The 14670-nt window shown below is 36.7% G+C and overlaps 1 protein-coding gene across 6 annotated transcripts in view; it reads left to right on the top strand.

The window, feature by feature from the left end:
• RGS22 (regulator of G protein signaling 22) overlaps positions 1-14670 on the top strand; it is a 134211-nt gene that overhangs the window by 74626 nt on the left and 44915 nt on the right. For all 6 annotated transcript variants that reach the window (XM_011291412.4, XM_045050216.1, XM_045050217.1 and 3 more), the window contains 2 exons: positions 1225-1347; positions 2126-2227. In XM_011291412.4, the coding sequence (XP_011289714.2) occupies positions 1225-1347; positions 2126-2227 (225 nt within the window). The remainder of the gene's footprint in view (positions 1-1224; positions 1348-2125; positions 2228-14670) is intronic.

Here is a 14670-nt window from a genome sequence, read left to right as displayed (position 1 = left end):
GTACCATGTTGCTATATACTCCCATTGGTTACTATTTTCAAAAACAGCTGTGTTCTGGTTTAGACACACAATAAGGCTATTATTTTTATTAAATTGTTAACATTTGATAAAAATAATTTTAATGTTCTCTTGGGAACTTAGACTTTTTATGAAATTCTATTTCCAGTGTGTGTCTACCTTGATAATGTGGATTTACTGTATCAGTTGGAGGTGACAAGTTTACGTTCCCTAAGGACTGTACTTTAGGTAGAAACCTTGGTAGTCCCAATAGAGTCTGAACACTTAGATATAATTTTGCGTATCTTTTTATTTTATTCTAAGCAAACAGTGCTCTTTTTCTTCCAACTAGGATTTTTTTCCCACCAAAATAATGATTTAAAAAATTTTTTGGAATGCCAATAGTTAAACATCATAAAAACATTAAATTCTCACTTTAGAATTTGTTTAGCAGAGGGATAGAGATAGAGAGACACTATGACAATGCCTTAAATTGTTCATGCCACAGTTATCTCAAGATTACAAAGAAGTCCGAGTTCCACAGAGCAAATACCAAAGAGTTCCTATGAACAGTAGATATCCTTTTGTTTTGTAGTCACTCTTGTGCTTGGGGAAGTAGCCAGCTTTCTGTGTTTCAAGAATGGTATTAGGGTTGCCAGCATTGTTGGCAGAGAGGCCCCAAAATAACAAAGTTTTATGAGAACTTACATTGCCATTGACTCTCTGAAGGCCTTGACCTGTACAGGGTGAGACTGTCCAAAGAGGGGACCCCCTGAGGACAGTTAATGAGCAGCACTGAGAAACCTTGAAGATGGTTCTTTTTATAACTTTCTTGTAGCTATTATAGCATCACCTCAAGGCTAAAATAACAGTAAATATGTAGGAAAGAGGCCACCAGCAGAGATTTGGAAGCCTCCTAAAATGGTATCACTGTGCCTGAAACATGAAAATAATTGAGGTTGAGAAGTCGCTTTAACATTAAGTTTGAAATCAGATTGGTTTATAATAGAATGAAGTCTGCTGCTAGGGTTGGCTCCATAAATGGATCTTAAATGACAGTCAGAGGCAGACATACTGCATTAATTACTTATATGGTACAAAAGTAAGATAAAAAGTCCAGCAGAAAAATGAAAGCCTGGAAGAATTTATGAAACCCTGTTGTTGGACAATGTCGTAAAAAATCACCATGTTCTTGGGTGGATCATGGACTTCTGTTTTGTTATCTAGGTTAAAACCATGGAAGATGGTGCCTTGGGAGGATTTGACATGGAAAATTTGTTGCAATCTTTGTATGTAGAAAATAGAGCTGGATTCTTCTTTACCAAATTCTGTGAGCACTCAGGAAATAAGGTAAAAAACAATGATTTTAAATCTAATTTTATACCTTTGCCTTAGTTTAAAATAAGAGAAGTTGAAATAATTCAGTGCTCAAATAATTACATTTGATGTTAAAATCCCATTTCTTCTGGTAATAAATTTTATTCTAAATATTTAGTAACAAATGTAAACATCTCAATTATCATTTTCTTTGTTCACTATCCTAGTAAAATTACAAAGAAAACAAAATACAGACAAGGATTGACTTGCATTATTAGCAATTTATTCTCATGTAATTTTGTTTTAGTGTAATATAAATTAAATTCAGAGTTGGTTTCTATCAGTCCTTTAATTTTTATTACAAATAACTCTAATAATTAGAAATTGCAATGGATAGTGGAAAATTTGCCAGTTTTTTTGTTTTGTTTTGTTTTGCTCGATATAAAGTATTTCAGTGGTTCAATTATGAGAGTAGTGGTTGGGTTTAATATGATATGCATTTGCCCATATACATCAAAATACCTGGTTTCATGCCAGAAATATGTAATTACTCTTTAATTGTTAACTAGCATGCTTCCTATTTTAATGGCCAATTATGTGAGAGGCATACATGCAAAATATAATATTTTAGTGACAATACCAAGAAATATTTTGTATGTTGCCAATTTGTAATAGAAGATAAAACCGTCTTAAATTGAACCTGATTTATGGCAACACCATGGAACTAAACAATTAATTATATTTGAAATCAGAGCTTTGCAGGGCTTTAATAATTGGGTGGTAATGATTTATGTATTTTTTCCATCTGCAGTTGTGGAGGAATAGTGTGTACTTTTGGTTTGACCTACAGGCTTATCATCAGCTCTTCTACCAAGAAACACTTCACCCTTTTAAAGTATGCAAACAAGCCCAAGTAAGTACTAAATAATGTTGGCTCAATGGGCAGCTCTGAGTACACAGAGACGTGAAGAAGTTGTGTCCAGCCCCAAGCAAGAGAAATCTGGGAGTACAGGCAAAAAGGGAGCTGTTCCCTCGCTGCCATGGGATTACTTTATTTAAATGTCAGTAGAATATTGTTTTGTAATCTGATTTGTGGGTTTCCAGTTTTATCTATTTTGTTTGGTTTGCTTTATTTTCTCTTTGCTAGCAATTACTTGGTCTTCCAAAAAAGGACATCCCATATTTTTTTTGATTTATGCCTTTTTGGTTTGGTTGTGAGTGATTTAAAAGAGAACCCAAGAGAGGACTTGTCATGAATCATTGAAGTGATGGGGAGCAGAGGCATTGACCAAAGTGTTTGCTGAGCTTCTTGCAGAAATCAACTGTGGACAGACTCAGGCTGGTGACCTTGTAGAGGGCGGGAAAGGATGTTGACTGTGTGTGGTGTAGGCTCTGTGTCGTCGCCTGTGCTTGTGTGTTCCACACCATGGAGACCAATACTGAGTGGCAGCGAAGAGAACATCTCACGACCACCCTGAAGCAAAACAGAGGAGGAAAAAAAGATAGAGGAGGAAGAATAGAGGATTCCCCGCAGAAGGAGACAGAGAGAATGGCCTCTTTTGAGGGGGGAGAATGAAAGGGAATAGAATTATGACTCAAGCTGACTTAATCTTTTCAGTTTTTTATTCTTAGGATTTTATGATCTTTTATGGAGAGAAGTCTTCAAGCCTAGAAAACTGCAAATCACGTCCGTATCTGTTGACCATTTAAGGGGTTCTTACAAGCTGGAATAGTCCCATTCCAGAGAACCTCTCCCTGAATGATGCGGAGTTAGTTGTGTCATATTATTTATTACCTTACACTCTTATTCAAGATAGTGTAGAGTATTGCTGCTGGATGTTTGTTGTTAGCTTCCACCACCTGCACTCTGGCTTTGATAACCGTGCTTTGGAAATCAGCTGACAGAGCTTTGTACTATTTTTACTATGCAAACAAGGGCTTCAGCTTCTACCTGGTCTGGATCTGGCTCTGTGCAATCGTAGAGTTATATCTCTAATTTGCCAGTGCTATTTTTTGAGACCGCACCGTGGGCTCTTCCGTTGTTAACCCTTTACCTGTGAGTCTCCACTTGCCCTCCTCCCCCTAAACTATTGCCTCTTGGGTGGAGTACCATCTGTTATTTATTATGTTCTCACTACTGCAAAGCCTCCTCCTCCAAAAATCTTCAGCTGCTCAATCAAGTGGGTCTTTGTTGTTGTTGTAATCACCATATTTCCCTGCACTTGTAAAAGTGGAAATTCTTTTTAAGTTTGTTAGACTTACTAACTCTTAGTAATGATATTATTCAATCTGCTATAGAAGTATTGTGAGATAGCATGCAGCTAAATTTTGGTTATTCTGAGGTGGATTATTCTGTTTTGGGGTTATCAAGGTCCATAAACTTTTTATCCTCCTCTAGATTATCTTTAAAAAAATTTTTAAAGGGGCACCTGGGTGGCTCAGTTGGTTAAATGTCCAACTTTGGCTCAGGTCATGATCTTGCAGTTTGTGGGCTGGAGCCCCACGTTGGGCTCTGTGCTGACAGCTCAGAGCCTGAAGCCTGCTTCGGATTCTGTGTCTCCCTCTCTCTGTCCCTCCCCCACTCATGTTCTGTCTCTCAAAAAAATAAGTAAATGTTAAAAATTAAAAAAAAAAAAAGAACTATAATTGGCATACAGTGTTATATACAACATAGTGATTCAACACTTCTGTACATTACTCAGTGTTCATCATTGTAAGTGAGTCACATCCATCACCAAATATTATTACATTATTGACTGTATTCCCTATGCTCTACTTGTCATCTCCGTGACTTATTTTATAACTGGAAGTTTGTACCTCTTAATCCTCTTTATCTATTTTATCCATCTCCTCACTTACCTCTCCTCTGGCAACCATCAGTTTGTTCTCGTATTTAAGGGTGTTTTTTTTTGTTTGTTTGTTCATTTGTTTTGTTTTTTAGATTCCTCATGTAGCCCCAGAGGGTATTATGTTAAGTGAAATAACAGAGAAAGATAAATACCATGAATTCACTTATCCTTCCCTAGGTTATCTTTTGGGGAGTCACAGCAGCTGGGGGGAGGGAAACAATGGAGAAAATTACTTTCAGGTGAATAGGGGGACACCAAAAGAGCAAGTCATGTTTTTGTTTTTGTTTTTTTACATCTATGGTTACTTTATGTTTTAGTTAAAGGAGCAATTGTCTACATTGGTTTAGGTTTAATTATCCAAGATTTCTGTGCCTCCAGAGGCAAGAATTGCCTCTAATATCATAATTCTATGGATTTGTTTCACAGTGTGAAATGCTATTCATTTCTTTATAATAGAAATGCTATATGGCTGTCTTCAAGAGTATATCTACAATACAGATATTTGGATCAATGGTGTCAATGGCAGAGTGCAATCAGCTGGCATGGTGTTAAAGTCACTATGAGCTTGATTTTATCTTTTTTTTATACATCTGACAAGCTGTATGGTAGGAGACCAAGAGTTGCTTCCAAGAGACTTACATGCTTTTCTGTATGCTAGTAGGCAGATGACATACCTTGGTGGCAGTGATTTGACATGAGGGACTATGGTCTAAGAGTTTCAGCTACAGTCTTGGGCATATCCTGAAGATTTTACTGCGTGGCCTCAAGATAGAATAGTGCAGTTAGAAGCCAATTGAAATGGCAAGGAGAAAATTCTCTGCACTACCATTGTGCAGAGATAAAGTCTTTCACTAGCAACCGTTTGCTGGACTACTATCTATCACTGCTAAGATTTGGAGCCTAGATTGTTGCCAAAGATAGTCCTACTGCTTTTTCGATACTACCCACTTGCTCTGATGATAGAGTGCTACAATAGAATGGAGCAGAGCTGGGTACCACTGTCTTTTATAATGTCTTTCACCTTTGTAGAAATCTTTCCGACAAACTCCATCCCAACAAAAACTATGCATTTAGAATTTACCACTCTCCATAGTGTATACATTGAGAATTTTTTGCAATTAGTAAACAAATGTGATCATAAATATTATACATGTTCACACATGTGTGCACCACTTATTCTTATTAGTCATACACACAATTAAAAAGTGGGAAAGAGGAAGAGAGAAAAAAATGGTAAAAATTAGAGCCTGGAAGAGAGCTTACTTGGGGAATGTAGGAGTTAATGAGTGGAGAGGGTAGGTAAGAATGAAATGTAAATGAGGATTAAGAGGATTTGCTTACTTTTACTACAAAGTGCTACTTAATATAAAGATAGTCTTGCAGCAGTGTGAGATTTTTGCCTTATTCAAATGGAACGTCAGGAGAACACATTGTTGTTTTACTGTATCACTAGATCAGAGGGCATATGACAAAGAAGGAAAAGAATCACAGAACTTGGAGTTGAAAGAAATGAATTTAAATCACATGCTATTATTATTATGCTAGTTCTTAGCTGTGTAAACATAGTCAAGTCACTGAGTTTAAGAAGCCTCTGTTTCATGTTCTATAAAATGTGGATGGCAATAATGGTTTACATTTTATTTCCTTATACTGCTTTAGAAGTTACATATTCTATTTCTGTTTTCACCCTTACAGTTTTAACATGCATACCAAAATTAACAACGTCTACAGTTAATCATCTGTATTCTTTCAAAAGGTTTAGGATATTAGGACACTTTAATTCCACCATACCTTGCCCATTTTACATATCATTTTTGTATGGCATTTAAAATTTTCTTATATACCTACAAAGTAGTCATCATCATCTGTTTTTGATACTGTTGATGCTTGTGTAGATTTATTCACACGCGAATTTCATGCTTACCATTGTTTTTTGTATCATACTCCTTCCTTTGGGTTTCATTTCTGAAGAATATCTTTTAGTAGGTTTTTTTTATTATTAGAATTTACTAGTGGTAAACATCAGGTTTTGTTTGTCTGAAAATGTCTATTTTAATTCTCTCGTTGATCATGTAGCTGCATATAGAATTCTAGGTTGACAATTTTCTCTTAGCACTTTGAAGGTATTATTTTACTGCCTTATGGTTTCTATTGCCATTATTGAGGAGTCTGCTCTTGTTCCTCTGCTTTTTCTCATTATTTGATTTTAAATCATTTCTTGGACTTCAGTGTTCTATATTTCACTTCAGTGTGTTTACCACAATTTCTTGGATCTGAATTGCTTGCAAAATCTGAGGAATCGTGTCTTTCATCACTTCTGTAAAATCCTCAGCCATTTTTTCTTTCTACTTCTATTTCTTTCTACAGTCTTTCTCTTTTCTGTGTTCTGTCATTCTGGATTCCCTGGTTGGTCAATGTTGTCAATCCTATATCTCTCTTAATGTCTCTTTCAAGTTTTTCCATCTTTTAATATCTGTGTTGTATGTTGTAAATTGAAATAGAACAATTTTCTTTGATTTTCCATCTATTATTTCTTCAGCAGATTTCAATCTGCTATTTAACCCATCCATTGAGTTAAATTATTTTAAGAATTATGTTTATTATTGGACATTCTACTTGTGTTTTTCAAATCTTCCTGATGTTTTTGTCTCATTTTCCCTCATGTTTTTACTTCTTCTTTCATGTCTTTAAGCATTTTAAACATATAATATGTAGCTGTGTTAGTTATCTGTTCCTGCATAAATAGTATTACCATAACTATGTGATTTAAAATGATACACATTTACTATTTCACAGTTTACATAGGTAAGGAGTCTGGGCACAGCTTTGCTGGGTCCTCTGCAAGGCTGTAAATCAAGATGTTGGCCAGGGCTGGTTTCTCATCTGGAGTTCCCCTGGGGAAGGCTCTGCTCCATGGTAGTCAGCAGCATCTGGTTCCTTGCAGCCACTGGCTGAGAGCTCAGTTTTTTGCTGGCTGTCAGCTAGAAGCTTTGCCAGCTCTGTGCCATGTGGCGTGGCCCCCTCCATGGCGGCAGCTCCCATCATGGCAGCTTGCTTTTCCAAAACCAGCAATGGGTGGAGTTTCTTAGCAAGACAAGCATATAACACACACACATATAATCATGTGTATCTCATCACTGTTGCTATATTCTATTGGTCAGAAGCAAGCCACATGTTATGCCCACACTTAGGGGGAGAGAATTCTAAAAGGGCATGAAGACTAGGAAGCACTGTGTTGATGGGAGCCACCCTAGAGTCTGGCTGCTAGAGCGTCCAATGATTTTATGCTTTGCAGTTCTTGGGAGAACTAATTTTGCTATTTATTATGTTTGCTGACATGTTGGAGTTCTTCTTTTGTGTACTGTAATTTTGAATTATGAGCTCTTCAGTGAGGTGTTTATCTGTGCTGCTTATACTAGGCACATTTTCAATGCTAATTTCTCATCTTGGATTTTCCTTATTTGCCAAGTGTAATCTTGAAAACCAAACCCTTATGATGGTAAATTCACAATAATTAATCCTTAGTAGATATTTTTTTTCTTTTTGCATAGAGTCTAGGCCAAGACAAGCAAGCTTCTGTTTTGTTTCCTGGATTTGGTCAATGTAGGTATAGGTGGTGACAGAGACAGAGACAGAGAAAGAGACAGAGATAGAGATACAGAGATACACACATACATGCATTTTTTTTCCTATTCTGAATTTTACATTGTGTATACCTCTTCAAGGACCTCTGTGTATGTATAGCTCTTAATATAACTTTTCCACCTAGTGAGGGTCCAAGGCCTTATCTCCCAAACCCAGTGGCTCTTAAAATCCATACCCTTGGTTTACTCCATGCTAATCCCATTGTCAGCTCATACTTATCACCCTGATTTTTAGTATATTCCTTAATTTTGGCCCCTGGTGGTTTTCCTTACTATCTCAGCCATATATTTAAAAGAGTATTTGTCATATTTTATCCAGTATTTCTAGGTATTTTATAGAGAGAGGGTTTTCATTTTCAAGTAATCTAGCCTGTCTGTATGCCAGAAAAGAAGTCTCTGCAAGAAGCAGTCATGTGTTTTTGAATTCAATACCCACAGCAAGTATATAAGGGATTTTATCCTGTTTTTTTTATGGATAAAAAGAAACTAAATCTCTGAAATTTTAACCTTGCCAAAGTTTCATAGCTAGAAACAAAACTAAGCCCAAACTTGAGATGCAGAACCTATTTCAATGTTGCACTTTAGCCTCCTTTACCCTATAAAAGTTCTCATGTCTACTTCACAGGACTTTTGTAAGGATTGCATAAGATAATGTGGGTGGATACAGGCATACCTTAGAGATATTGTAGATTTGGTCCAGAACACTGCAGTAAAGGAAATATCACCATAAAATGAGTCAAACAATTTTTCTTTTGTTTCCCAGTGCATATAAAAGTAATGTTTACACTACACCGTAGTCTGTTAAGTGTGTGATAGTCCTATGTCTAAAAAACAATGTGTGTACTTTAATTAAAAAGCACTTTATTGCTAACAAATGCTAACCATCATCTGAGCTTTCAGCAAATCATATTTTTTTTTGCTGGTGGAGGGTCTTTCCTTGACATTGGTGGCTGCTGACTGATCAACAGAGTGATGGTTACCGAAGCTTGGAGTGGCCGTCGTGATTTCTTAAAATAAAATAACAATGAAGTGTGCTGCATCGTTTGACTTTCTTTTACTTGACACTCAGAGGCCATTGTAGGATTGTTAACTGACCTAATTTCAATATTGTTGTGTCTCAGGGAATAGGGAGGCCCAAGAACAGGGAGAGAGACGGGAATGGCTGAGTGGTGGAGCAGTCAGAACACACACAACCATTAAGTCTGTCATCTTCTATGGGCATAGTTTGTGTTGCCCCAAAATAATTACAAAAACATCAAAGGTCACTGATCATAGATCACCATAACAAATAGGATAATAATGAAAATGTGTGAAATATTGCGAGAATTACCAAAATGTGATATGGAGACATGAAGTGAGCAAATGCTGTTGGAAAAATGGTGTCAATCGAGTTTCTTGATGCAGAGTTGCCACAAACCTTCAGTTTTGTACAAAAATGCAGTATCTGCAAAGCACAGCAAAGCAAAATGCAATAAAATGAGTTTTGCTATATAATGTAGAGCACTCCGTGGAATAAGTAGGTGTTATTATTGTTAGAGTCGATACTTAAGTTCTCTCAATTATCTAGATAATGGGGAAGGAAAAGAGCAATTTGAAGGTATTGAAGCCAATAGGTTGGAAGGACAGCAACTCCTAAATTCATAGCTGTTCATTTAATCAATACCGGAACTTAATTGAGTTTCAAAATACAGTTTAAGTCAAACATATACTTCATAGAATATCTTTTACAGTATTGTTGCTCATTAATTAACATTCACTGAAAGCAGCTATGTGCCAAGCAATTAGAACAACGTTCTTGGCTTAATGAGCTCACTTTCTAGTGGGAGGGGGTGTAGAAATGATTAGTGAAGTATTTCAATTTTATTTTAAATAAAACCAAATTAACAGCACCTTAACTGGAGATTAAATTAGTTCTTTCTTCACCAGCAGGTCACAGTTTTTATTTTTTTTGTTCTCTTTAAAAATATTTTTTTGTGGGGTGCCTGGGTGGGTCAGCCGGTTGAGTTTCTGACTTTGGCTCAGGTCATAATCTTACAGTTCATGAGTTTGGGCCCCATATCGGGTTCTGTGCTGAGCCTAGAACCTGCTTCAGATTCTATATCTCCCTCTCTCTATGCCCCTCCCCCACTTGTATGTGCTCTCTCTCTCTCTCTCTCTCTCTCTCTCTCAAAAATAAACATTAAAAAAATTTGTCTAAATATATTTTTTTGTGGGGCTGCCTGAGTGGCCCAGTCATTTGGGCATCTGACTCTTGATTTCGGCTCAGGTCATGATCTCACAGTTCATGGGTTCAAGCCCCGCACTGTCCTTGGTGTTGGCAGTGCAGAGCCTGCTTGGGATTCTCTCTCTCTCTCTCTCTCTCTCTGTCCCTCTTTCTTTCTGCACCTCCCCCACTTGTCTGTCTCTCTGTCTCTCTCTTTCTCTCTCAAAACAGGTAAATAACTTTAACATTTTTTTAAAGATTTTATTTTTAATTTTTTAGATGTTTATTTATTTGAGAGAGAGAGAAAGAGCATGAGTGGAGGAGGGGCGGAGAGAGAGTGAGACAGAATCTGAAGTGGGCTCCAGGCTTTGAGCTGTAACCACAGAGCCCGATGCAGGATTTGGACTCATGAACCGCAAGATCATGACTTGAGATGAAGTCAGATGCTTAAACGACTAAGCTACCCAGGTGCTACTAAAGATTTTATTTTTAAGTAACCTCTACACCCAACATGGGGCTCAAATATACAACCCTGAAATCAAAAGTCACATGTTCTGCCCAGTGAACCAGCCAGGCACCCCCTCCTTCTTTTAATTATTGAATTATAATTTACATACAGTGTTACATTAGTTTCAGGTGTACAACACAGCAGTTTGACAATTGTATATATGACTCAGTGTTTACCATGATAATTGTAGTCACCATACAAAGTTATTACAATATTATTGTATATTGTTAATACAATATTATTGTATTGTTAATACAATCTATTCGCTATGTGATACTTTCCATCTCTGTGACTTATTTATTTTATAACTGGAGGTTTGTAGCTCTTAATCTTTTTTTAATCCATTTCACCTGTCCCCTCACTCATCTCCCCTCTGGCAACAACCGATTCTATTGGTTCTATATATTTAAGATTCTATTCGTTTATTATTTGGTCATTTGTTTTTTTTAGATTCCATATATGAGTGAAATTGTATGGGAGTTGTCTTTCTCTGTCTGATTTATTTCACTTAGCATTATACCCTGTAGGTCCATCCATGTTGTTGCAAATAGGAAGCTCTTTTCTTTTAATGGCTGAGTAATATTCCGTTATATATATGTGTATACACACATATATACACACACACACACACACACACACACACACATACACACCACATACTTACCCATTCATATATCAATGGACATTTAGGTTGCTTCCGTATCTTAGCTACTGTAAATAATGCTGCAGTAAACATAGAGGTGCATATATCTTTTTGAATTAGTGTTTTCAGTTATTATTTTTTAAGATAATCATCAGCTTCTTTTCTAATACCTGTAGGAGGGAGAGAACTATTTCCTTCTTTTCTCACTTTTGAGCCCAAAACTTTCATCCTTTGGTCTTATTCTTACCCTATGAAGCAGTGCAAAATAAATGTTTCTCTTTTGGGTGACAACATTTCAAACAAAAAACTATAATGTCATGTTTTATTCATAACAACATTAGACTAAATCTCAAATCTTTTCAGTATCTTTTACCATAGCTAGATGAAATCTTGACATTTGGAAGTTCCTCTCCTGACATCTCCATTCAGTAATTTGAGAGCTTGGAAATATTCCAGCCTCTAGTGAGAGACCCTGTTGCTTCTATGTATGTACATTCCTCAAAGAAATCACTTGATGGGTGGGTCCCATGGCAAATAAATCAGTCTTAAGTGACTACTACTATCTACCCGGAGTCTGTAGTGCTGTCACTGGTTTATTCTTGTGTTTGCAAAATTTCACAAGAGAGAAAGAACACACAAAAGCTGAGTCAATAAATGTCATCAGACCCATATTATGCACTGATATTTTGGGGAAGCCTAAGTTATGATCTGATGGTAATGCAGAATTCATTAATATATTCATTCAGCAATTATTTACTGCTATCCTCATTCTCTCTGGCCCCAAATCACTTTAGTTTCGTATTAGGTTAGCTTAAGACACAGTGTAGAGCCAAATGAAGTTCACACCAGGTTGTGCAGCATAATCCTACCTGAGGGTTCTACAGGTGCGTCCATGTATTTGGCTCCTTTTCTCCTTCCTATTCCTGTCTATTACTGTAGAAACAAGAAATCAACATAAACTGGATAGCTGTTGGATCACCAATACAAGCATGTGTTCTCCAGCCTAAAAACTTTTCCTGACATTTCCACAAACATCTATCAAACAACTAGGCTCTGATCCATGGTGGGAACCCTCTGGTTGGGGCGGGGGTGGGGGCGGGGCAACAAAACACACACAGGTGCTATCAAGGTTCGAGAATGTGCTCTTCTTTTGCCTACTTTTCCAGAGAACCTTAGAAGGATTGAGAAATAAGAGACCATGTAGCTCTTTACCCATAAAATTTGCATTGCCTGACAATGTTTCCCAATGTAGTTTGAACTAATTTTAGGTAACCAAAACTTTGGGTGTTACCATAAATTCCTTTGAAAAAACTTCTTACAGCACAAGAGGGACAGTGTTGAAATTTTTCCTGATAATCAACTTAGTTTTTTTCCTTGCTTGCTGCCATCCATTACCTTAATTGTTTAGCTCTTCTTACTTGGCATTTACAGGATTTAAATACTTCAGGGTGGTCCTGACATTTTCATTAAAGTGCTATGAGCTAAGTGCTCCCTGTCTAGGCTGATGGTGTATTTTCAGGTGCACTAACAGAGCTCATTATTTCTTTACACAGCAGCAGCATTAAGAATCAAGCTGTGTTTCCTAAAAGATGAATGGGCATGGGTAAGGGGTGAGGTTGGGGTGGTGATTTAATATGGAAAATCATGTGCCTCTTCATAGCTTTATGGTAAGTTTCAGTGTCTTTATAATTAGGCTGTGTCTTGAGTGCTAGGCAATTATTATTCAGGCTTTGTTGCATTATTTGTTTTTGTTACCAGAGAGATGGTGTCCCAAGTAGCAGTCAGGCTTGGAATCCTGAGCACAATGAATCACTGAGCATGAAATCAGCAGAGTTCTCATCTTGCATTGCATTTTATTGCGCTTGCTAGTGAAGTGGATTCAGGAAGAACACATATAGCAGCCAGCTTTCTGGCTAACAGTTATTCATTCATTTCCCCTATTCCTGATGTTTATACCAGCTATCCACATTCAGTCTTAAGATTTTAATACTATGTGATTATTAACCAAAAGAGGATCTCCAAAGATCCTCTTTTAATCCTCTTGTTTCAAGAAAAGTCAACATATAAATTCCTCTAAGCCATAATTATCATTATACCTGACATTTATTTAATGTTTACCATCTCTTAGGTTCTGTGGTAGTCATTTTACGTGGATAATTGTCTTTAATTCTTCACAATCCCAAGAACCAGATATGGGTATTATCTCCATTTTACAGATTAGGAAACCGAGATGTAGACAAAGTGAATACTTTCCTGAGGCCATCCATTTAGCAATTAGTGAGCTTGGAATCAGACCCAAATATGCGGACTCTAGACTCTTAACTTCTAAAGTTGTTGCTTTCTTATTATCGTCTCTAGAAAAAGGAGTATCTGTTTATCACCTTATTTAATCTTTTCATTTTGATATCTTAAACTATCTTTATAGACATCAGATACCAAATTTCATCCTTAACCTTTCCCCCCACCGGACTGTTAAGTTCCATGAAGGCTGTCTGCTTTGTTCACCTTGTGTGTTCAGAACTGGAGCTGGCATATAAAAGATGCTCTGATATTTACTGAATGACCGAATGAGCTCATTGGCAAATTTCTATCCTTAGCAACATATTATAAACCTTATTGTAGAAAATCACTGATTATATATGACTGCCAGCCAGGCATTTTTATTTTAAAACATTAAAAAAAATAAAGTAGTTTAATGAGCCTGCATATACCATTACCCAGCTTCAACCGTGAACAGCATTCTGTCTTTCTAGACATGCTGTGTGTATAGTTCAAGTTTGCTTTTAGAAAAGAGCTCCTGAGAAATTTCACTGGAACAACAGTGAAGTCTCCCTTTCCTTTTCCTTTTCCACTTTACCCGAGGAATCTGAAAAATAAGGTTGCTTCCTGAAACTGAAACTGTGAAATCAATGTGTAAAACAGTGTGTAAATAAAACACAGCAGTTGTCTAGACAATGATTTCACAGGCCTGCAAGACTTAAAATGAAGGTACCAGTACATTTATAGAAGGGATGTTCCCACCAAGAAGAGGCATTAGTCAGCAGTGCATTCACAAAGGGAAGTTTTGCAGAGACTGACCTTGACCTCACACTTGAAGCACTATCCTTAGCTGTCTACTTCCTGAGCACCTTATTAGCCTAATAGATCCAATAGAGAGAACATTCACGGGGATCATAGTTAACTTCCCTTATTCTGACTGTAAGCAACCTCTATACTTAAGCTTGCTTTCTAAGGTGATGTGCTGGCTAACATAAACATCCAACCTGTTTGACGTTGATTTTCTCATTGTAAAGTAATCCCTCAATGATCTGGTTTCATTTATCAGTTTCTCTACCTTTGTTAGCATGGATTAGCTTCCTTGTGAGACAGGTTTTTTTTTTGTGTGTTTTTTTTAAGTCAAAAATGTTAAATAGTCATACTTTTCTCATTGAATTATTCTTTGTTCACTGACTTTCAAGAAATTATTTTTATTGGAGGTTAAATAATTCCATTAGTTTAAATACATGTTT

Source organism: Felis catus, chromosome F2 (assembly GCF_018350175.1).
Source record: "Felis catus isolate Fca126 chromosome F2, F.catus_Fca126_mat1.0, whole genome shotgun sequence".
NCBI lineage: Eukaryota > Metazoa > Chordata > Mammalia > Carnivora > Felidae > Felis > Felis catus.
This window is presented reverse-complemented; position numbering and strand designations above follow the sequence as displayed.